Source organism: Hyaena hyaena, unplaced genomic scaffold (assembly GCF_003009895.1).
Source record: "Hyaena hyaena isolate Hyena2069 unplaced genomic scaffold, ASM300989v1 scaffold_535, whole genome shotgun sequence".
Taxonomy (NCBI): Eukaryota; Metazoa; Chordata; class Mammalia; order Carnivora; family Hyaenidae; genus Hyaena; species Hyaena hyaena.
In genome coordinates, this window is record NW_024081167.1 from 847,014 (window position 1) to 869,608 (window position 22,595).

The 22,595-nt window shown below is 39.6% G+C and overlaps 1 protein-coding gene across 1 annotated transcript in view; it reads right to left on the reverse strand.

The window, feature by feature from the left end:
- The window catches only part of ARHGEF38 (Rho guanine nucleotide exchange factor 38), a 121,254-nt gene extending 98,896 nt beyond the window's left edge, over window positions 1-22,358 (reverse strand). The window contains exon 1 of the mRNA XM_039255620.1: window positions 22,163-22,358. Coding sequence (XP_039111551.1) covers window positions 22,163-22,358 — 196 coding nt within the window. The remainder of the gene's footprint in view (window positions 1-22,162) is intronic.
- Between the last annotated feature and the right edge of the window lie 237 nt (window positions 22,359-22,595).

Sequence of the window (22,595 nt, forward strand, 5' to 3'; positions counted from 1 at the left end):
TTAATGTTTGTTTTTGAGACAGAGAAAGAGAGAGAGAATACAAGTGGCAGGGTCAGAGAGAGAGGGAGCCCCAGAATCTGAAGCAGGCTCCAGGCTCTGAGCTGTCAGCACAGAGCCCAACATGGGGCTCGAACTCACTAACCACGAGATCATGATTTGAGTCTAAATCAGGCACTTAACCAACTGAGCCACCTAGACGCCCCATCATGTTAACCATTTTTCAGTGTTCCATTTGGCAGCATTAAGTACATTCACACTACTGTGTCACCATTAGCACCATCCATCTCCAGAACTTTCACATCTTCCCAAACTACACGCCCATTAAACACCAACTCCCCATTTCCTCATCTCCCCAGCCTTTGGCCAAACACTACTTTACTTTTTGTCTCTATGAATTTGGCTACTCTAGGTACCTCATATGGAAAAATATGGAATTATAGAATATTGGTCCTTTTGTGAGTAGGTTATATCACTTAGCACATTTTCAAGGTTCATCCATATTGTAGCACATGTCAGAATTTCCTTCTTTTTTAAGGCTGAAATTGTGTGCCATTATATGTATATACCACATTTATTTATAGAAGTACATATTCTGAAAAAAAATTTTTTTTGATGTTGGGCTGCCTGGGGGGCTTTGTCCATTAACTGTCCAACTCTTGGTTTTGGCTCAGGTCAGGTTCTCACAGTTTTGGGAGTTCAAACCCCACATCAGGCTTTGTGCTGACAGCATGGAGACTGCTTGGGATTCTCTCTCTCCCTCTCTCTCTGCCCCCATGCCTACTTGTTCTATCTCTTTCTCTGTCTCTGTCTCTTTCTCAAAATAAATACATAAACAAAAAATAAAAATAAATAATTATTTTTGATGTTAAAGCATTACACACTATTATTGAAACTCTACTGGTTATAATATATTGTGATAACCTTTAATAAGAGCAACTATTTTGAGCAAATACCTATTATGTACCCATTTATCAAAATATACATTATCTATAATCTTCCTCACAACATTAAAAATGGGACACTACTTAGGGCACCTTGGTGACTCAATGGGTTAAGCATCCGACTTCAGCTCAGGTCATGATCTCACAGTTAGTGGGTTTGAGCCCTGCGTCGGGCTCTGTGTTGACAGCTCAGAGCCTGGAGCCTGTTTCAGATTCTGTGCCTCCCTCTCTCTGACCCTCCCCTGCTCATGCTGTCTCTCTCTCTCAGAAATAAATAAAGCATTAAAAAAATTTTTTTAATAAAAATAAAAAAATAATAAAAATGGGACACCACTCTAATTTTAAAGATGAGTAAACTGAATACAGCGATGTAAGTGAAATTTCTCCAGTGACTTACAGAGTGTGCCAAAATGCTGGGATTATGAACTGGATGTGCTTAGCTCTGAAGCCCGGGCGCTCTGCCCTCCACCACCTGACTGTTTATGTTGTGCTCAGGGTACACTGCATTATGTGTGGTAGAACTGTGCTGGACAGATGGGCATACAGTTCAGTACTGACTCTGCCATCCACTAGCCGTGTGACCGTGGCCAAGTCATTTGGCCTCACTAAACTGCCTCATCTGCAGAAAAGGAAAAACAGCAGTAGTGATGGTGATGGCAATAAGAGCTAATATTTTGAGTACTCATTTTGTGCTAAATCCTGAGCTTATCTTGTATTAGCTCTTCAATCCTCACAGAAACACTACAAGGTAGATTTTTTTAATTCCCTTTCTTTTATTTACACATGAAGAAGCTGAAAGCCACAGAGGTTAAGGCCCAAGGTCACACCTGAGCCAGTCTGGCTCCTAAACCTGTATTGTAACCACTGCTCGTTGCTAGGAAGTTTGAGAATGGAGATAAAGCATGCAGATTGCTTACCTCAGTGTCTGACACACATAAACCTCTCAAAAAATGGTAGTCATTATTTTTATGGCCATGATTTACTTGCCATTTTTCTATATCTGGTTCTGAATGGCTGCACCTGCTTTTCTTCCTTTTCTCCCCCTGCTTTGGGAATGTTCCAAAGGTGGGAGGGGAGACTGAACACTCATCAGGAAATTTCCTTCCTTCACTCTGGACCTGTTCTAGGAAAAGCACAGTACGGCAAGGACTTCAACGCAGTCAGTTCATTTCCAGGCCAAACATGGACTCTTATTACGTAGGCTGAATTCAAATGAGGTGGGAATATAGCCTTTGCACGCTATGCTGTTTGGCATAATAGGAACCCTTGAATTTTAAAAATCTGATTCTCTCCCATTTGCCCTGAAGCTAAATCACCAATGTAAATGAGTTTCTGAGAAATTCACTGAAAATGTTGTGCTTCTTACGAAAGTTGAAAAAGCAGGAAGATGACTAAAATAGAATATATGTCCTTCTAAAGTACACAAGTTATTCTTCCTTTTAAAATCCTAGGTCCTTATTTATTTGGATTAAGGCTCCTAACTGATGCTATTTATCAATGACTATCAAATAATCATGGGTTTTAATTTCTGTAATTCTATTAAATCTTATTTATCTCTTAATAAAGAAGAGTTGGAGCTAATGTTTTCATACACCAAGTTTAAAGTTGTGCCTAATGCCTTAACACCAGCCCTCCCCCTCCCCCCATACCCTCAAGACCAGACTAGGTGGGCACATATACTTATTACCATTCAACACTTATTCACTGAGCAACCTGCAAGGTCACTTGACTATGGAGAACACAGGGTAATGTAATGCAAGAAACTGACCCTGAATCAATTCACAATTTCATTACAGCCATCAATATGTTTACAGTTAAATAAAACTAAAAGTTCTCTTGGGGCATATGGATGGCTTAGTTGGTTAAGTGTCTGACTCTTGATTTTGGCTCAGGTCATGATCCCAGGGTTGTGGGATCCAGCCCTGAGTCGAGCTCCACCCTGGGCATGGAGTCTGCTTCACATTCTGTCTCTCTCTTCTTCTGCCCTGCTCATGCATGCACACATTTGCTCACTCTATCAGAGAGAAAGAAAGAGAGAGAAAAAGAGAGAGAGAAAGAAAAAGAGAAAGATAAATTATCAGAATTTGAAGGTGTTAGCAATTTTAAAAGTTCTACAGTTTTTATTTTTATTTTATGTTTATTTTTTAGAGAGAGAGACAGAGTGTGAGCAGGGGAGGGGCAGAGAAAGAGGGAGACACAGAATCTGAAGCAGGCTCCAGGCTTTGAACTGTAGGTACAGAACACAATGTGGGGCTCAAACTCACAAACCATGAGATCATGACCCAAGCCAAACTCAGTTGCTTAATCTACTGAGCCACTCAGGCGCCCCATGTTTTATAGTTAAAGAAACTTATATCTAATTTAATATCAATTTTTAAAAGTACGTATTGAATTTGAACTGGTACTATGCTTTATGTTGAGTATATAATAATAAATAAAATAACAGTATTTTCTGTCAAGAAATGTAAAGACAGGTTACTAAAGTCACAGGATAAATCAATACTTCCCATTCCCTCCTTAAAACAAACTAACTGATGTCCATGCACTTACCCACTTAATGACTACGTTGTGTTTTCTAAGAAGTGTGTGCAACAGCAAACTTGATTCAGCTGTACTTACTGTAATTACATTACTTAATTAAACATATAAACTGATGAAATATGAGAATAAAAGAGTATGTGTGTTTCCATGAACACTGCTCTGATGCTTTGAAACGACTTGATAAAGTCAAGTTGCCAAAATATTGCTACTATAATTAGGAGTCGAATATGACAACTGTAAAAGATGTAAGAGAAAATTATTCTAGAAAGATTGTGCAAACAAATCACTTCGTAATTTAAAATATCAATCAATATTTTAAAGCTGTCATACAAATACAGTTACAATAAACTGACTTGTGCTGAGCACAGCACAGCCTAGAGTTCAGGCCTGGGGAGAAGTGACATAGAAACAAAATCTGAAAGAGTAGCACTAGACAAGAAATAGGGCAAGTGTCCTGAGCAAAGGGAGTAGCATGTCCAAAGGCTTGACAGCAAAAGAAGACTAGAAAAAAGCTTAGTGAGGGGCGCTGGGTGGCTCAGCCAGTTAAGCATCTGACTTTGGCTCTGTGCTGGTAGTTCAGAGCCTGTGCAGATAATTCCAACAAAGAATTACCTAAATGACAGTGCAGAGCCTGCTTCAGATTCTGTCTCCCTCTCTCTCTGCCCCTGCCCTGCTCATGCTTTGTCTCTGTCTGTCTCTCTCAAAAAGAAATAAACATTAAAAAAATCTTTTTAAAGGAGAAAGCTTAGTGTGACTGAGGGCAAACGTCAGAGAATGTGGTAAGGATGTGATAAGGAGATGAGTCTAGAGAAATAATCAGGAGACAGATCTCGAAGGCCTAAGTAAGGAATATGGAGTTTTGTTGTCATTGTTGCTGTCTTTAAAGTTTATTTATTTATTTTAAGAGAAAGAGCTCAAGCAGGGGAGGGGAAGAGAGAGAGGGAGAAACAGAATCTGAAGCAGGCTCTGCACTGTCAGCATGGAGTCTGATGTGGGGTTTGATCCCACAAACCCTGAAATCATGACCTGAAACAAAATCAGGAGTCAGACACTTAACCAGCCGAGCCCCCCAGGTGCCCCATTATTGTTGATGTTTTTAAGTAGGCTTCATACTCCGTGTGGGGCCCAACATGAGGTAAACTCACAACCATGAGATCAAGACTGGAGCTGAGATCAAGAGAGATGCTTAACCAACTGAGCCACCCAGGTCCCTCAGGAATCTAGAGTTTTAAGAACTCCTAATTCTAAGATTCTCTGCCAGATCACTTTGGCCTCAATAGAACTGGATTTCAAGGAAGCGGACAGTGAGCAAGCCTGAAGGCAGGGAGTCTGTGAGATAGTCATGAATCTAGATAGTCTGGTTGTGAGGGGAGAGACTGGGGCACTTATGTTTAGCCTGGTTGCCCAGAAGATAGAGAAATTGAACAGATCAAGAGAAATTTCTAAGGTAAGCTGGGTGAGCAATCAGTGTATGGGGTAAAGAAGAAACATCAAAGCTCACTTTCAGGTTTCTGACTGTTAACAGGGTAATGATGCCATTTAAAAAAAATAGGGGAAAATGCAGGGGAAAGCAGGTATAGGAGACAAGGTGATAAAGTCTATCCAGTTCTATTTCATTATACAGAAAAGGAAACTAATTGCTAAAGAAGAAAGTCTTTAGTACCAGAGTCATATATTGAGTTCAGATCTTCTGACCATCACCCCCTCCCTACCTCCACCTGTCCAGCCCCCTTTCTACCCATCCAGTGTAAACACCACCCATAATTCTTATCATCTAGGGTTTTATTCCAGACATATCATTACCAACCCTCTAGATATGATTATGAATGTTCTTTCATCCCTCTCCATACTGTATTTCATGTCTGCCCCCAAAAACCCAAAAAACCTTGGCTTAGCATTGCATTGAACCTTACTGACTTAAGTTTCACACAGTAAAATCTTTTATCAGTTTCAATGGAAATCTGACCCACAGGAAGATGAATGGAGCAGGCCTTCTGTGAAATAGGTTGAAAATAATTGCATGTCAGACAGGTTTTGGAGAGGAGCCAGTGAAGTATTAAGCAAAAATGTGAAAGAGCAGACCCTCCACTGCTCTGAATTTGAAAGCTCAAACATTGGGGCAGGGAAATATTTTATTCTCATTTGAAGGGCATGTGATTTATTTCCTCTGACTGCTAATTGCTACAGAAAGTAAAGGAGTGGGTTTCAAAAAGGAATTGCCACAAAGCTTACCTAGCTTGAAAAATACTTAAGTGGCACTGGTTTGAATTTACAGGCTCCTACAGTGAGCAGCATAGTACAGCCAAAGCAATTAGGAGCTAAATAAATGGGGATTTTCTGGGAATGTCTTTATTTAAAGTCTTTAGCAGGAAAAATTAGTAAAAGAGGACAGATTTTAAGCCCTGAATAGAAAGGGAGCTTTACTTGTAAAGTCTCCACTGTATTCAACTTTTTTGTTGTAATTGTGCTATTGTTAACAATGCAAAATTCTGGCTGGATGAGAAATAGTGGTTTTACCCATTTGTTCCTTTCTCAACATATATTTATTGAGTGCTCATCGTGCAAGGCATTGTTCTAGATCAGTAATTCTCAACCAGCTATTTTGCTCCCTGCCCCACCCCTCCATCCTTTACCCCCAGGGATATTTAGCAATATCTGGAATCATTTTTGCCTTTTTGGTTGTCGCCGTTGGAGGGCCATAGGGGTGTTACTGGCATCTAGTGGGTAGAGGTAAAGGATGCTGCTTAATAGCCTACAATCCACTGGAGAGTGCCTTCCAACAACTAATTACCTAAATTTTAGTAGTACCAATGTTAAGAAATCATGTTTTAGATGCTAGCAACACAGCAGTGGGGAAAAAGAAGAAAGACTTCAGCTCTTATGAAACTTATGTTTTAGTGATGGAAGAGAAACAATGAACCAATTAAGAAAGAAATATATAGCATGCCAGATAGTGATAAGGCACTATGATAGAAATAAAGCAGGTGGTGAGTAGTGGTTACTATTTTATAGAGGTAAGTCACAGAAGGCCTCTAATAAGGTGATTTTTGAGCAGAACTCTAGAGAGCCATATAAGTCATGATATGGCAGTGGGAGAAGCGTCATTATCTCCTTTAAAAAAAAATCAGTTTGCTAATCATGTATGAGTTTCAGGTGAAGACAAGTTTAAGGTAATTTGTGGACAGATTATTTGAGCATGATTGCTTTTTCCCCCTCTTTTTACTGCCAAAAACGTAATGATGACTTAGATATAGAAATACGACATTCTTCATTTTTTGTATATTTTATTTTTTATATATTTAAGAAAAATGAGAAACAGAGTTGGCTTTCATCACAACCAATTGAAACAGACTTTTTAAGTTCAATTTAATTATTACAGGCTATTATTACAGCCTATAGGTTCCAAATATCATACACAAAACAGTGAGCCAGGTACCAGTATAAAGGTTATATTGTATAAATACAAGTGGAGTATATCTGGACACAGTATATACCGTGAGTATATGAACGGGCTCTTCTTACACGTGATGTAATCTGAGGACAAGAAAGATCATCTGGGTTGAACACAAGCAGAAACGTGGAAAAGAATATTTTGAAATAAGATCAAATTGTCGTTTGAGTATTTTGTTTGGTATGATTTTTGTCATTGTGCATTTGTACATGATTATAATAACAGAAAAAATGGTGTAAGGCTTAAGCTTCCCTGTTAGGTTAATCCCAATACAAAATCTTATTTGATTAATGATTCATTGAAAAAAATTACAATTATATGTTGATTATACTCTACATATGAAAAACCAAATACATAAAAATATGAATTTGCAACTACAACCTATTGAAGCATTGATTTTGTCAGGGAAGTATCGACTTTGTTTTCTAAGAATTCTTTCATGAAAAGAAATCTAACTTTCCATTTTAAAGTTATTTTTATTTATTTATTTTGAGAGACAGAGCACAAGCAGGGGAGGGGCAGAGAGCGAGGGAGAGAGAGAATTCCAGCAGGCACCACATTATCAGTGCAGAGCCTGAGGTGGGGGCCAAGCTCATGAACCATGAGATGATGGCCTGAGCTGAAACCAAGAGTCAGATACTTAACCAATGGAGCCACCCAGATGCCCCTAATTTTTCATTTCAATTTAATATTTCACTCTAAAGAGAAATGCTCTGAATAATAAGGCAAAAGCACCCAATGCGATTACAATGGTAGTGTTTTTTAAATATTTGATTAAGTTTTGAATATTTTAAAACCTGTAGCACCTCTGTAACATAATGACAATCCTAAATGTCTTACTGGTATTGGTATTAACAAGCAAGTCAGATTCTCATCAGTAGTCTATTTTTAAGCACATTATTTCTATTTTTAGATGTGTGGATTGGTTAACAAAGAAAAGGAGAGAATTGCTGCTTAGAATCACTCATTAGCCCTGATCAAAAGTAATTTAATTTCTTTATCCATATCTGGTTATGTATATGTGAGATTACATTTCAAGGACTAACCTGTAGGTCATCCATCATGAGGTAGATGTGATGTTTGTACGCCCTTGCTGATGAGGGTGGGACTGTAAGGGTGATCCAAAAAAATACAATATAGAGAAGAGGATTATGTAACAAGATAAAAATTGATAAGTTTTTGTCTGGATTAGATATCATCTGGGTTAAATCCATACCCAGGAGCCATGACCCTAAGTAAAGTGATCAAGACCTGACTTCAAAGAAACCCACCCTAGGTGAAGGGCCTCCTTTATTACCCATTCTGGATGTTCATTGCACAGCTGCTATATCACCCACTTTTTATTTAGTATTTATTCATTTTCTCATTTACTTGACAAATATGATCATTGAGTCCAGGCCAGCCTTTTCCTGGGTCCTGAAGATACAAGTGTTCCTATCCTCAAGAAGTTCAACTAAGTAAGAGAGACATAGACATATAAATAGTGAATATGAGAAATGTATAGAGGATGTGATACACAAAAATATTTTGTGTGCAGGGGCGCCTGGGTGGCTCAGTCGGTTAAGCATCCGCCTTCAGCTCCGGTCATAATCTCACAGTTCGTGGGTTCGAGCCCCGCATCAGGGTCTGTGCTGATGGCCAGCTCAGAGCCTGGAGCCTGCTTCATATTCTGTATCTCCTCTCTCTGACCCTCCCCTACTCACTCTGTCTCTCTCTCACTCTCTCTCAGAAATAAACTACAAAAATAATTTAAAAAAATATTTTGTGTACAATGACTCAGAAGGATTGACTCAAAAAGATGAGTAGGGCCAAAGCCTTATTTATGTATAAATAAAGCAAACAGAGTGAGGGAGAGGATTCTAGACTAAAGAGACTGTATGTAGCAAGGCATGCCATTCCGAAGAAAAACTGCCCACAGAGATGAGCATGAAAAGATGGAGACAAGTTGTAAGTGAGGCTTTATATCCATTTTTATAACCTGGGGTCTCCAGCCTATATTATTATCTTTGATTATTGTATGTAACATAAAATTTACCCTGTTAACTGATTATAAGTGTACAGCTCAGCTGCATTAAGTACATTCACACTGCTGTGCACCCATCACCACCATCCATCTCCAGAACTTTCTCACCTTCCCAAACTGAAACTCTATACTCATTAAACACTGACCCCAAGCTCCCCTTTTCCCCAGCCTCTGGCAGCCACTATTCCACTTTCTGCCTCTGTGAATTTGACTACTCTAGGTACCTCAAGTAAGTGGAAGCATATAGTATTTGTTCTTTTGTGCCTGACTTGTTCATTTAGCATAATGTCTTCATGCTTTGTTCATGTGATAGCATGGTCATAATTTCATCCCCAATATTTTTGGTCATGTGGCCAAAAATTTTGAATGTGTATCTCTAACACATGTATAGTGTCAATGGATCATGCACATTATAAAGAATACTTTAAATGTTTTCAAAGGATAAAACTGAAAAATAAACTTATTTTTTCTTTTCATAATGGGTTGTCTTAAAACACTCCTGGGCTATCTGTACCTCTTTGGATGCCACCGCTATAGAACATGTCAAGGCACTAAGGACAGGTAAGTCAAAGGAGCAATGAGGTTTGACATTCCAACCCAGTTTTTCATGAAACCGTCTCATCCTGCTGTCTGCTCTGTTGTCAGTGATGACAAGTAGTTTTTAAAGACTAAATAATTCAAATTATCAGATTTTTATTCTTAGAGTGGAATACTCAGTGAATCTATGGAGTATCCCCTTCATTCATTGCAGTTGTGCATCTTTCTAACTCCTCCGCAAAGTTGTTGAGAGCATAAAATGACATAAGGCACCTATGTGCCTGGTATACATGCTCAATTGGTGTTAGTACCCTTTTTTCACTTATGGATCCTCAAACAGGAAGACCAGTTTTAGTACCTTGTTCCATGTAGTAGGACATATTTAATCCCTTTATCTGGAATGCCCACTACCCCGTTGCCCCTAAATAACCCAAATTGGATTTCAAGATTCAGATTTCAATGTCTCTACTTTTGAAGCATGCTAAAACTCGCATGCTAAAACTCTTTCCCAACACAGTTCTTTTTTTTAATGAGTATATACACATACATGTGTGTGTATGTATATGTACATATGCACACATACACACAATTTTTAATGTCTATTTTTTATTATTTTTTACATGTTTACTTATTTAGTTTGAGAGAGAAACAGATAGAGAATGAACAGGGCAGAGGCAGCGAGGGAGGGAGACACAGAACCAGAAGCAGGCTCCAGGCTATCATCACAGAGCTCGATGCAGGGCTCGAACTCACAAACAGCAAGATCATGACCTGAGCCGAAGTTGGATGCTTAACCAACTGATCCACCCAGGTGCCCCTTTTTAATGTTTATTTTTGAGAGAGAGAGCATGAGTGCAGGAAGACCAGAGAGAGGGCAGGACAGAGGATCTGAAGCAGGCTCTGTGCTGACAGCAGAGAGACCTATGCGGGGCTTGAACTCACAAACCATGAGATCATGACCTGAGCCGAAATTGGACACTCAACTGACTAAGCCATCCAGGTGTCCCTTTCCCATCACACTTTTTATATTGCTTTATTATATCTCTAGTTTAAGAATAACCACTCAATAAGAGGTGGATGCTGTGATCAGTTCTCCTTCAGGAACAAAAGACTTACTGCCCCAGCCACAAGGAGCATCACTGGCAGACAGGCCCTCTTCAGGAACCTCTCCGTCATACCTCCTTCCCAGGATGGCCCCAGCCAGAAACTTGAAGGGTGATGCAAGGGTCCTTTATCCCACTGACAACAATTCTAAAGGATGGTCTTATCTTTAGAACTTGCCTTTAGAGTTGGCTAAGGCTTCCTTTGAGGCCAGATCACAGCACAACTGCTTCTCTCTCAGTTCTGTGCCTTTCCCTTCTCGTTCCCAGGTGGTGGTCACAAGCACATATTAAGCTCCTGCACCTTAATCTCCATCTCAGAACCTGCAATGCAGAAACCCAACCTGCAGGCATACCTCGGGCACTTAGCACATTGTTACAATGGTTGGTTCCTTGCTTGTCACTCAGTGGACTGGGTTTGTTTGATGTATTTTTATCTTCTTAAGATCTAGGCAATATCTGGCACATATGAACACCTAGAAATGCTTGTGGAATGAATTCATTAAAACTGGGATCTCCTTTTCTTTGGCCAAGAAATTACTTCTTTTCTTATTTAGTTAGATTTACTTATTTATATTCTCCTTCCTTCATAGTAAAAGAATTTAGAGCAGTTTAAGCCAAAAGTTGACTACATTTAAGTAATGGGGAAATAGGAATGATAGAATTGTAATGACAAATATATCAATGATAAGGATCAATATACTTGTAATTAGTCATTTAATAATTTTTAGTCATTGAGCTGAGCATTTACCATACACCAGGCACTGCTTGAGTGTTAAAATAAGACTAGATTTCTCTCTCCAAAGAGAATGATGTTCAAATGGAAAAGAGAGGTGACAATGGAATAGCATAATTTTAGAGAGCAGTAGGTATTACAAAGGCTGTGGAAGGGTCTGAACACCTGAAAATATGCCACTTTGACATATTGATTATTTGAGCTAAAGGTAATTGAGAAATACCAGATGTGGGAAGGGCTCTCTGATCTCCGACATTGTACCTAAAACCAAAGTATAAATTTCTTGTGAGAAAGATGTCCTCCCAGTATCAGGATGAGAACACTTTTTTTTAAAGATTTTATTTTTAAGTAATCTCTTATCCAATGATCAAAAGTCACATGCTCTTCTGACTGAGCCAGCCAGGTGCTCCAGGAAGAGAACATTCTTATTACCAGAGATGGGGAGTTGACATCAAGATGAGTCTGTACAGACCTCACTAAAATAACCCTTATGTTCTACAAGATGCCCCCATGTATTTCCTGTTCACTTCCCCATAATTTCACACCCTACTCCAAGTCCTTTTTCCCTTTGTCTTGTCACTTCCCCATGACTTATTACTCTTTGTTAAAATCGTGTGCAACCATGGGCCTAGCTACTTCTTTGAGATTTTCACTTTTTTCTATGAAGCCCTCCCATGTAAAAATATTAACATCAAATAAAATGTATGTGCTTTTTCCTGTGAATCTGCCTTTAGTCAGTTCAACTCACAGGTCCCAGCCACAGAAGCTAAGGGGATAAAGGAAATATCTTTCCTTCCCTATACCTCTTCAGGTAGGATGGTCAGAGAAGGACTCTCCCAGAAGGTAAGCAGAGACCTCGATGAGTAGAATCATTCCTTACTCTGATTTGAGGGAAGAAACGCTTAGGCAAGGAAAACAGCTCCTCGAAAGGCCAAGCATTCAGTACAAATTGGACTCTAAGCTCCAGGAAGCTAAATGCAGTCAATTGCTTGTTTTTATGTAGGAAGGAGGCAAGTTTTAATTCTTAAGAAGAGCAAAAGCATTTCCGTGAATAAAACTGGATGGCACCGAGAGAGGTAAACAATGTCTTCATCAACTATTTCACAACAAAGATAGAGGCAGAAATCTGTGACAGCTTTTCGTAGTGACATTGGAGACCTAACATTAAGAAGCATTCAAAAAAGACAATTCTGTGAGGGGCTGCAATGACTCAGAGTTCTCAGAGCAGTTGCTTGATGACATGACCTTTAAGTTCTCCTCTTTGAGTCAGAACTGGATGTCAGACAGTCAAGATTGCATTCTCTATCGAGGGCCTCAGCACAGGTATCCTAGAGTGTTCATTTGTTCTCTGGTCCATTAATCAAGAGAGAAATTGCTCAGAACAATCTATGACAAAGGCTTTTTAATCACAACAGTATCTTCCTGCTGCATTTAAGACTCCCAGTTTAGGCTGACTTCATAGAATTCTATGGCAATATCACCTACCAGAACTCCTTGTTCCCAGTATCTAATTTCACTCTTTTTCATTTGCACATGCACACATCTCCACTCCTCCTACTGATTCCATCCCCATGGCTGTAGAAAAGGGTTCTCAGTGTTTTGGTTGTATATTAGCTTTGGAGGTGCAAATAAATAAATGACAGAGGGCCTAGAGTTAAAGAAACAATGTCAAGATAATTAAGGAAGTGGGAAATGAGGTTATCAAGCTACCACTACATGACAGGTTTGCCTAACCTAACTTTGTAATTTGGCTTCCTGACGATTAAACAAAAAGAGCATTTATTAAACAGCAACACTCTTGCAGGGGAGTGTCACAGTCACTCCCAAGAAAGGATGTGTATTCCAAAATGAAAAATTTAGTAGGCTTTATCAATGTAGCAGCAGAAAGTTACCACATCACAAAACATGTACCACAACCCTCAAATTGCTTTGACTTCTTGTTATTAATAAACCATCCAACTGAATACCTACTACGCCAAGGAATTAGATGCATCCTATTTGGAAATATTTAAAGCACTTGAGTTCAAATCCAAGCTTCACCACCTGAAAGAGTTTAGGACCTGACACCCCAAAATATGCTGCATTGGTATACTGATGATTTTGGGCTGAAGGCACTTGATAAACAGCAAATGCAGGGAGAGGCTTTCTGTGTGCTCTCTCTATCTGCCTAAAGATAGAGCCTCCAAAAGGAACTCAATTGTCAAAAATCCCCTCCTCAGGAGTTTTTTTTTTTTTAATTAATTTATTTATATTGAGGGAGGGAAGGGGCAGAGACAGAGAGGGAGAGAGAATCCAAATCAGGCTCTGCACTATTAGCATGGAGCCCGATGTGGGGCTTGAACTCACGAACTATGAGATCATGACCTGAACTGACATCAGACACTCAACCAGCTGAGCCACCCAGGTGTCCCTCTAAGGAGTTTCATCAACTGGGGAATATTGATTCTTATCATAGAAGAAAAAACCAGAAGTTGACACCATATCCAGACACTGTCACAAACTGTTATGTCCCTACCCATTTTTCTCAAACCCATTCATCTTTCATAAAATTATTTACTCTCCCCTAAGTGGTCTATATTTCCCTTTCCCTTCCCTTTTATGGTGCTATATAAGCTCTCAAATCTCTTCATTGTGGGGACGTGCATTTTTTTCCTATGATGCTACCCAGCAGGTAATATTAAAAATTAGTACACTTGTATACCTTTTCTCCTGTTAATCTGCCTATTGTCAGTTTATTTCATAGGTCCAGCTATTGAACCCAGGAGAGTAAAGTCTTTCCTCCCCTACACACTTATTTTTCAACTATGAAACCAGAACCAAAAAGGTGTTGGGACTAAATAATGTGTGAAAGTCCCTGGACCAGCGTGGTTGCTAGCAAAGGATGGTCACTCAGTCTGCGCCTTTCCTTCTCTCTCACTTTTCACACCTTGTATAGAATAAGGGCCACATCCCGAACATAGCTTACAACCAAAAACCACTTATAAGCAGCCTCCCTTGAGTGTGCAAATGGAGGCCAACATATCATGTCTATACATTTAACAATTGTGAGTCAAGCTGGCAAATTGTTAACTAATATGCTATATCTTTCTATATTGATAAATATACCTTCAAAGTAACATGAAAGGCCAAGTTCAAACTTAGATTTTTCAGCTCCCTCAGAGGCAGGAGGCCCTGGGACACACTCACCCTTTCCAAGCTCTGAGGCCTATATCCCCACTCTTCCCTTTCTCAGCTCTGTCCCTCCCACAGGTGGATTGGTAGGCATGTGTGAATACCCCAGCTTGATCAACCTACAGACACACCTCCATAATCAACTGTCCCTCAGGTCCAAGGGTGTGCATACCAGCAACCACAGTCTGCCCCAAGGAAGGTGGGGTGGGAAGAGTTTCCAGAAGACCTTAGAGCCAGTATTGGGACCTGTTGAACAGAAAGTTCTATGGTCCCAGGTACCCTGAACTTGGTCTAGATATAAGGGGAAGGGTCCTATGTAGTCAGTAACTTTGGCCCCAAGGACACCTCACCTACTTGCTGGAAAGAGGGACACAGAGGCATACTTTAAGGTACAACCTGAAGCCAAGTCTTGCTTGGTTCTAAGGATGATATTGCTTATAGTTTCAGCAGTTCTTGCAATTATTTCACCCTTACCAGAAAATCCATATCCACAAAAAATACTAAAGTTAGTATGATTTATGTCATCAAGAAAAGGTAATTCTATAAAAGAAGTTTTTTTTTTCTTTCTTGTATCTACAGAACCGAAGATGAATGTAGCTTAAATACTTTTTTCTCAGTCCATCTTTTCCCCAACTATATCATTATTTTAAGGTACATTTCTATTCATGCTCTGTATATCTGAGTTCTCCCTTGCTTTCCCTTCTTCCTTTTCCCTCTTCCCCTACCTCACTGTTTCTCTCCCCACCTCCTTCCCTTCCCCCCCATACCTCTTTCTCTCCCTACTTGTCTCTTCTTTCTCCCATTTCTCCCTCCCTCTTGAGTTCTCATCATTTGTTTTAATAAACTAATAATCTTTGTGAACAAAAAAAAAAATTTAATTGGAAGCTGGATTTTCTACCTTTAAGAAAGTTGTATCTAGAGTCCCATAAGTAGAACACAGGAATACATTTTCTTATCACAATGTGATTGTAGTAGAATAGCTCAAACTTTCTTGATTTCTGGGACTCACCCTTTGTTTAATTCAAATAACTTCCAAAAACTATAAAATAACTTTACTAAAAAAGAAGGGAAAAAAATATCATGCTTCTTTTTGGTTTCTGTGCATGTGATGAGACAGAAATTACTTAGATTTACAAGTAATTTGTAAATTTATAAAAGGCTTTGCCTTTTATAAAGATTTACCCTTCTAACTATGAAATACACCTTATTTATATTGGTGTTACATTACTGATCCAAGTACTTCCTACTTCCCTAATGTACATATGAAGGCAGGTAAATAAAGGACTTACTATTCAAAGAACAGGAAGAACACAGAGGGCTTGGAGCACTGAGAGAAACATGCACAGACAGCTGCACAATTAGTTTTATTCTACCCTACACCAGGCCCAAAACAGAAATCACCAAATCTCCCAGTGTTAACTGCTCCTCCTTCACACTTACAGATTGTCTGTATTCTTTTTTTTAATGTTTATTTATCTATTTATTTTGAGAGAGAGAGAGAGAGAGAGAGAGAGTGTGTGTGTGTGTGTGTGTGTGTGTGAGCAGGGGAGGGGCAGAAAGAGAGGGAGGGAGAGATTCCCAAGCAGTCTCCATGTTCTGTGTGAGCCTAATGAGGGGCTTGATCTCCTGACTGTGAGATCACAACCTGAGCCAAAATCAAGAGTTGGTTGCTTAACCAGATGAGCCACCCAGATACCCCAGATTGGTCTGTATTCTTAAAAATCATTACAAATTAAATGTTCCCATAATCTTACCATGTCTGATTTATTGTTTGAGCCATTTGTCCTCACACAACAATATATGTTATTCTGTATATCATTCATGTAGTAGGTTGGTTCATCAGCATAGAAAGAAAGCTTTACTTGACAAGCAAGAATTTTCATTGGCCAAAAAATTAACCAGGGTCTTAGTGTGGCCATATGGGATAAAAGTAACTGACCACTGTCTTAGTCAGTTTGGGCTGCTATAACAAATATACCACAGACTGGGTGGCTTAAACAACAAACATTTATTTCTCATAGTTCTGGAGGCTGGGAAGTCCAAGTTCTAGGCAGATTTAGTGTCTGGTAAGGGACCCCTTCCTAGCTGATAAATGGCTATCTTCTCAAACCTTCACACGGCAGAGAGTGGAAGCAGGGTCTCTCATGCTTCTTTTTATAAGGTACTAATCTCATTCAGAAGGGTTTTACCCTCATGACCTGATTATCTCCCCCAAACCCCACCTCCAAATAATATTACACTGGGAATTAGGCTTCAGTATAGGAATTTGGAGGGGACATAAGCATCCATCCCATATCACCCACACTGAGAGGAAACATGTAATGTCAGTCATATGAATCACATAGGGTTTTCAGAAAAAGCTGCTGACAACCTCTTACTTGACACATACCCCAAAGCAAAGGAATCAAGAGCAAAAATAAAAGATTGGGACCTCATCAAGATTAAAAGCTTCTGCACGGCAAGGGAAACAACCCACAAAACTAATAGGCAACCAACGGAATGGGAAAGGATAGTTGCAAATGACATATCAGATAAAGGGTTGATATCCGGAATCTATAAGGAACTCACCAAACTCCACACCCAAAAAACAAACAACCCAGTAAAGAAATGGGAAGAAGAAATGAACAGACACTTCTCCAAAGAGGACATCCAGATGGCCAACAGACACATGAAACGATGCTCAGCATCCCTCCTCATCAGGGAAATACAAATCAAAACCACACTGAGATACCACCTCACGCCAGTCAGAGTGGCTCAAATGAGCAAATCAGAGAACACGAGATGCTGGCGAGGATGTGGAGAAACCGGCACCCTCTTACACTGTTGGTGGGAATGTAAACTGGTATAGCCCCTCTGGAAAACAGTGTGGAGGTTCCTCAAAAAATAAACAATAGAACTCCCCTATAACCCAGCAATAGCACTGCTAGGAATTGACCCAAGGGATACAGAAATGCTGATGCATAGGAGCACATGTACCCCAATGTTCATAGCAGCACTCTCCACAAGAGCTAAAACATGGAAAGAGCCTAAGTATCCATCAACAGATGAATGGATCAAGAAGATGTGGTTTATCTATACCATGGAATACTACATGGCAATGAGAAAAAATGAAATCTGACCATGTGTAGCAACATGGATGGACAATGAGGATGTTATGCTGAGAGAAATAAGTCAGGCAGAGAAGGACAAATATCATATGTTTGCACGTATAGGAGGATTAGGAGGAACTTAACGGAGGAACAATGGGGAGAAGAAGGGGGGAAATGGTGGGGGAAAGGGAGAGAGGCAAACCATGAGAGACTCAAATGCTGACAAAAACTGAGAACTGATGGATGGAAGGGGGAGGGGGGAGGGGCATGCAGGAGGGCACTCATGGGGATGAGCACTGGGTGTTGTGTGGAAACTAATTTGACAATAAACTATTTGTAAAAAAAAAAAAAAGAAAGAAAGAAAAGAAAAGGCTGCTGAATGTTAGTCAATAAGCTTTTTATAAAAAGTTTTAACTGTTGCAGAAATATGTCTCAAGCACACACACACAACTATACACACCATAGACAGATTAGATAGATAGTCTGCATGCAAACAGACACACTTACACATAATTAAATTAGGCACATTTCAAAGGTAGAGTTTACACATATAATCATACATGAATTCATTTCCCAAAGACAAGAGTTTTAAGAAATGAGCCAGTGAGTTCCCCAGCTTTGATCACCCTCTGTGGCTCTCAGTAAAATGGCAATGAGACACTGAGCTGGCTTGGAAGCTAAGGTGACAGCTCTTGTGATGAATGGAAGAGGAGGAATGAGCAGACTTAGGGTCTGCTGGGCTCTGAAAGGTAGGATCGGGAAAGAAATAGGCTTCTACTAAGAATTATTTGTTATATAGGCAATCCTGTACATTTTCATCCCTAATAGGTTTATTTTTTTTTACTGAAGGATCATCTTTACTAATGGCGACATATACCCTCACATTCGGAGATACAAGGGCTATTAATTCAGGCTCTGATGCTTTTCCTTACACTGATTCCCTACCTAGACCATATCATTCAAGTCTTACATTCTATTTGAAAGTCATTGAGTGCTTACAGTGTGCTGGGCATGATTCTAAGGGCGGAGATGGAACAGTTACTGAGACAGATAGGGTCTCTCTCATGGAGTGGGGGATGAGACATGGGAGAGGAGATGAGCATCAGCAATAGGCAAGAAACAAGGAAACAAGCTACACAATTTCAGACAGAGATGAGTATGAGGAAATTAAAATACCCTTCCCTCCCCATTCCGCTCCTTCTTCAGGTGCCCACCTTATCAACTCTTAACAACAACGTTTTCCATCAACCTCCCTGCCGAATCCTGAATAGACAATTTCCTCCTCTTATGGGTCCACTGATCCCACATGTACTCTGTCCTGCCAATTCATTGCATGTGTTTACCTGTCTTCTCTTTCCCAATGAGACTTTAAGCCCCTTTGGAGTAAAGGTCAGACATTTTTTTTTCTTATTTATTTATTTATTTCTAGGAGAGAGAGAGAGACAGCGTCAGCAGGGGAGGGTCAGAGAGAGAGGGAGTCACAGACTGAAACAGGCTCCAGGCTCTGAGCTGGCAGTCAGCACAGAGCCCGACGCAGGGCTCGAACCCACGAACCGCGAGATCATGACCTAAGCGAAAGTCAAACGCTTAACCTACTAAGCCACCCAGGCGTCCCAGACATTTTTTTTTTTCTTAATGGTTTTGTAGTTGTAATCCCTGTCATACATTCAGTTTTTACTCATCACATAACATTTTCAATACATGCCAATTAATTGAACAAATCTGTTGAAGGAATAAAGGAGCCATTAACAGCAGGCTAGCAAAAAACTATTATTGTAAAACCTGGAGCTTAATGACTATGTTGTTGTGATCACAACCTTCTCCAGGCAGTTTATGATACTCTCATTAGGACCATGTTCTATTGTTTAATCTAGTAGCTCTCACCCAGTGTACCGTTTTTAAAGAAAATACAACTTTGGATTCTCACTGCTAAAGTGATGTCAGCCAGAAATTGAATTGAACAGGTAGACTGTCTAGTATGAGTTAAGAGGTGAGCCCACCGGCAGCAAAGAAAGGTCTTAGACTTCCCAGAACCCAGAGAAGGTGCCCGAAGAGACAGAGCAGTGAACTGTATTACTCAGATAGCAACACAGCCACTGAAGGACTCTGGCTAAATAATCTGAGGCCTCTTGCCAACATTGAAAAGCACACTGTGACCTCACAATGGTTTGGGGCCATCCATCGAGGGCTCTAACCAGCTCAGATCTTTATTCAGTGCCTCCTACGGAACCACCAGTTCCAAGATAGGCAGAGGAAAAACTCTTGACGTGGCAATAATAAAAAAATTCTTAAGGTCATTTAGGGTCCATCTGCATGATAATGGGTATAGTGCAGATCAGAGTGCAAACCCGACAGAACTGATTACTTTGAATGTTAACGAGAAAATATTTTCTATTGTAGCCAAAGCAGTCATGGAAGAATCCTACTGAAAGCTCTATTATGTATTACATAGCCAACTTGCATTTTATTAAGAGTTACATCTAGAAAATGTTACTTATCAGGGGGCCAGCCTATTTTTACAGCTCTGATGTGCGCCTCTACACTCCCTGATGATTTTTCTCCTACACAGACAATTCTAGGAACGTGGGTTAACTCCCGGACCTTTTCTTCTACCTTCAAAAACAGGATCCAACAGGGCACAAGGAAGCCACAAATCCAATGGCGGGCATGAGAAGCCTGAGGTCCTCTGCCAAGTAACCAGCAAACATTTGCTGTCTTTTGTGGTCGCAGAAGTTTTTTGGTTTTTTGCTTTTTTTTTTTTTTTTTTACTAAGTTTAGGAAGTGAAGAGCAAAAAATATTTTCCATTTTTACTTGGTAATGGAAAATCTGGGCCAAGAAGATGCTGAATTAGTGAATCTCAGGCAGAATGAATATATTATTAGAGATAAAGCCATAGGCTTTTACTGAATTTGTATATGTGGTCTCTTCATCAAAGGACAGAAAAAAGTTGAAATGAGTAGACTAGTAAATTTGATTAATAAAGGGCAAGTCCTATCCTATCATTATTATTCCAATTATTCCTAAAATAAAAAATACTGTTTGTTGAGCACATACCATGTGTTAGCCAATATGCCAGGTATTTTATGTAATTCCCTGATTTCATTCTTTCAGCAATACTGTGGTGAGTATCACTGTCCCACTTTCACAGAGAGGGAAACTGAGGCTCAGAAACTTCAAGTAATTTGTTCAAAGTCTTTTAGATAGTAAGTTGAAGAGCCAAGATTGCAAGGCAAATGTATCTGACTTTAAAATTTGCATTCTTTCCAAAGTATCCATTGCCTTGAGTAAAGTTTCATCTCCTTTGAAAGCTTCAATACCCTTCTTTCGTTTTTAAAAAAAGTCCTTTAAGGATAAGAGTTGACTCTACATTTTAATCCTGAATGATCAGAAATTTTTTTTTTTTTAGTATTAACTTGTAGGCAACTTTAAAGATTTCATTTAAATTAATTTAGTTTAATTAATTTATGTAAATAAGCCTTGAGAACTACTTTTCTTTCTTCCTTCCTTTCTTTCTTTCTTTCTTTCTTTCTTTCTTTCTTTCTTTCTTTCTTTCTTTCTTTCTTTCTTTTTTTTTCTTCAGAAAGGGACCTACTAAGTACAAGAGTATTCTCTTGATCTTTCTCGCCACATCATAATTTTTCAGTCCAGAATGACAACTCATGGTGGGATTATGCAAGCTCAAATGCACAGTGTGCTCAAAGCGGGAGAGACAAGTTCTGGGGATCACATCACAGGAGCTGCAGTGGATACTTAAAGCAGGGCAGAATATCGGCATCCAAATGAAATTTACTAGAACAAGTGACCTTCAAGAGAAAGAGAGGAAAAAGAGGAGGTGGATTGAAAGGGATAGACATTCAGGGACTTAAACAGGACGTTTTATAATGACTGTGCCAAATTATTTTATGACCATCACAAAATAAACTGAAGTAATTTCCTCAAAAGTCATTCAATCTAAGCATGCTAAGTAAGCCTCTCTTGCCATATTTGGATGCTATTCGATTCACTCTAAAGGAATGAACACCTATGTGATTTTCAACAAATCCTATTATACCAACCCAGTGACTAACATTCCTCGTTTTTCACAGACATGATTGCAGTTTCATGCCCCTATTTAAGATAACCACAATCACAGTTCAGTACAATTACTTAGATAGATCTCATGGTGTGACACCCCACACCTATCTATTGAGAGAAACTATCTTTTGTCGATTTATAAATCATTTGCTTTCTAGGCTTCCCACTTTTTAAATTGGCTGAAGGAGGGAGAAGGAAGGGAGGAAGATAGCAGAAAAAATACTACACTCACCAGAAAAAATATATATATTAAGAATAATTCAGAATTGGCTCATTAACTACTGAAGCACAGCAAAAATGTTTCCTATATTTTATGAGTGAGATTTACTTTCATTTTCTTATTTTTTGTTTGTTTTCTTATTTTCCTTTGTTCCTTCCTTACAGAGAAGGTAATATTTGATTTTCTCCTTTGCCTTAAGTGATTTCTTTGCAAATGGAAGAATAGGAGAAAGCAGCTGGGAGTGCAGTAACCTAGGTCAATCAGTTTGTGGTGGTTACCTTGTAGTTTCTGGTTGTATTCGGTCCTGTCAGACTGACTCCTCCTCAAAGTACCAGAGTGGTCCCCAGAAACACTGCTGTCAACCACTGTGTCTGTCTTCCTTCTCTCCAGCATATAGAGCCTGGGCCTCAGGAAGGTCAGATTCTTTTTCTTGGTGCCCATGTTATCTTTCCCAGTTGCTTCTTTGGGCTCCATCTGAGGCAAAGACAACCTTTTGAGCCTTGTAGGCAATGGCTGTTTGCTAAATTGCCTCAGGCTCAGGGTGGAAGCCACCAGAGTGAAGAGTTGAACTGCTCCCTTCTTACTAAAAGGTTTTACTCCAGGGTTACCTGGCTGTGACTGCCACCTCTCCAGAGTCCCAGAGTCCCACCCCTATGAGGTCATTCGTTTTTATGCCTAGAATTCTACAGGGGAAGCTGCCACCTGTTACCT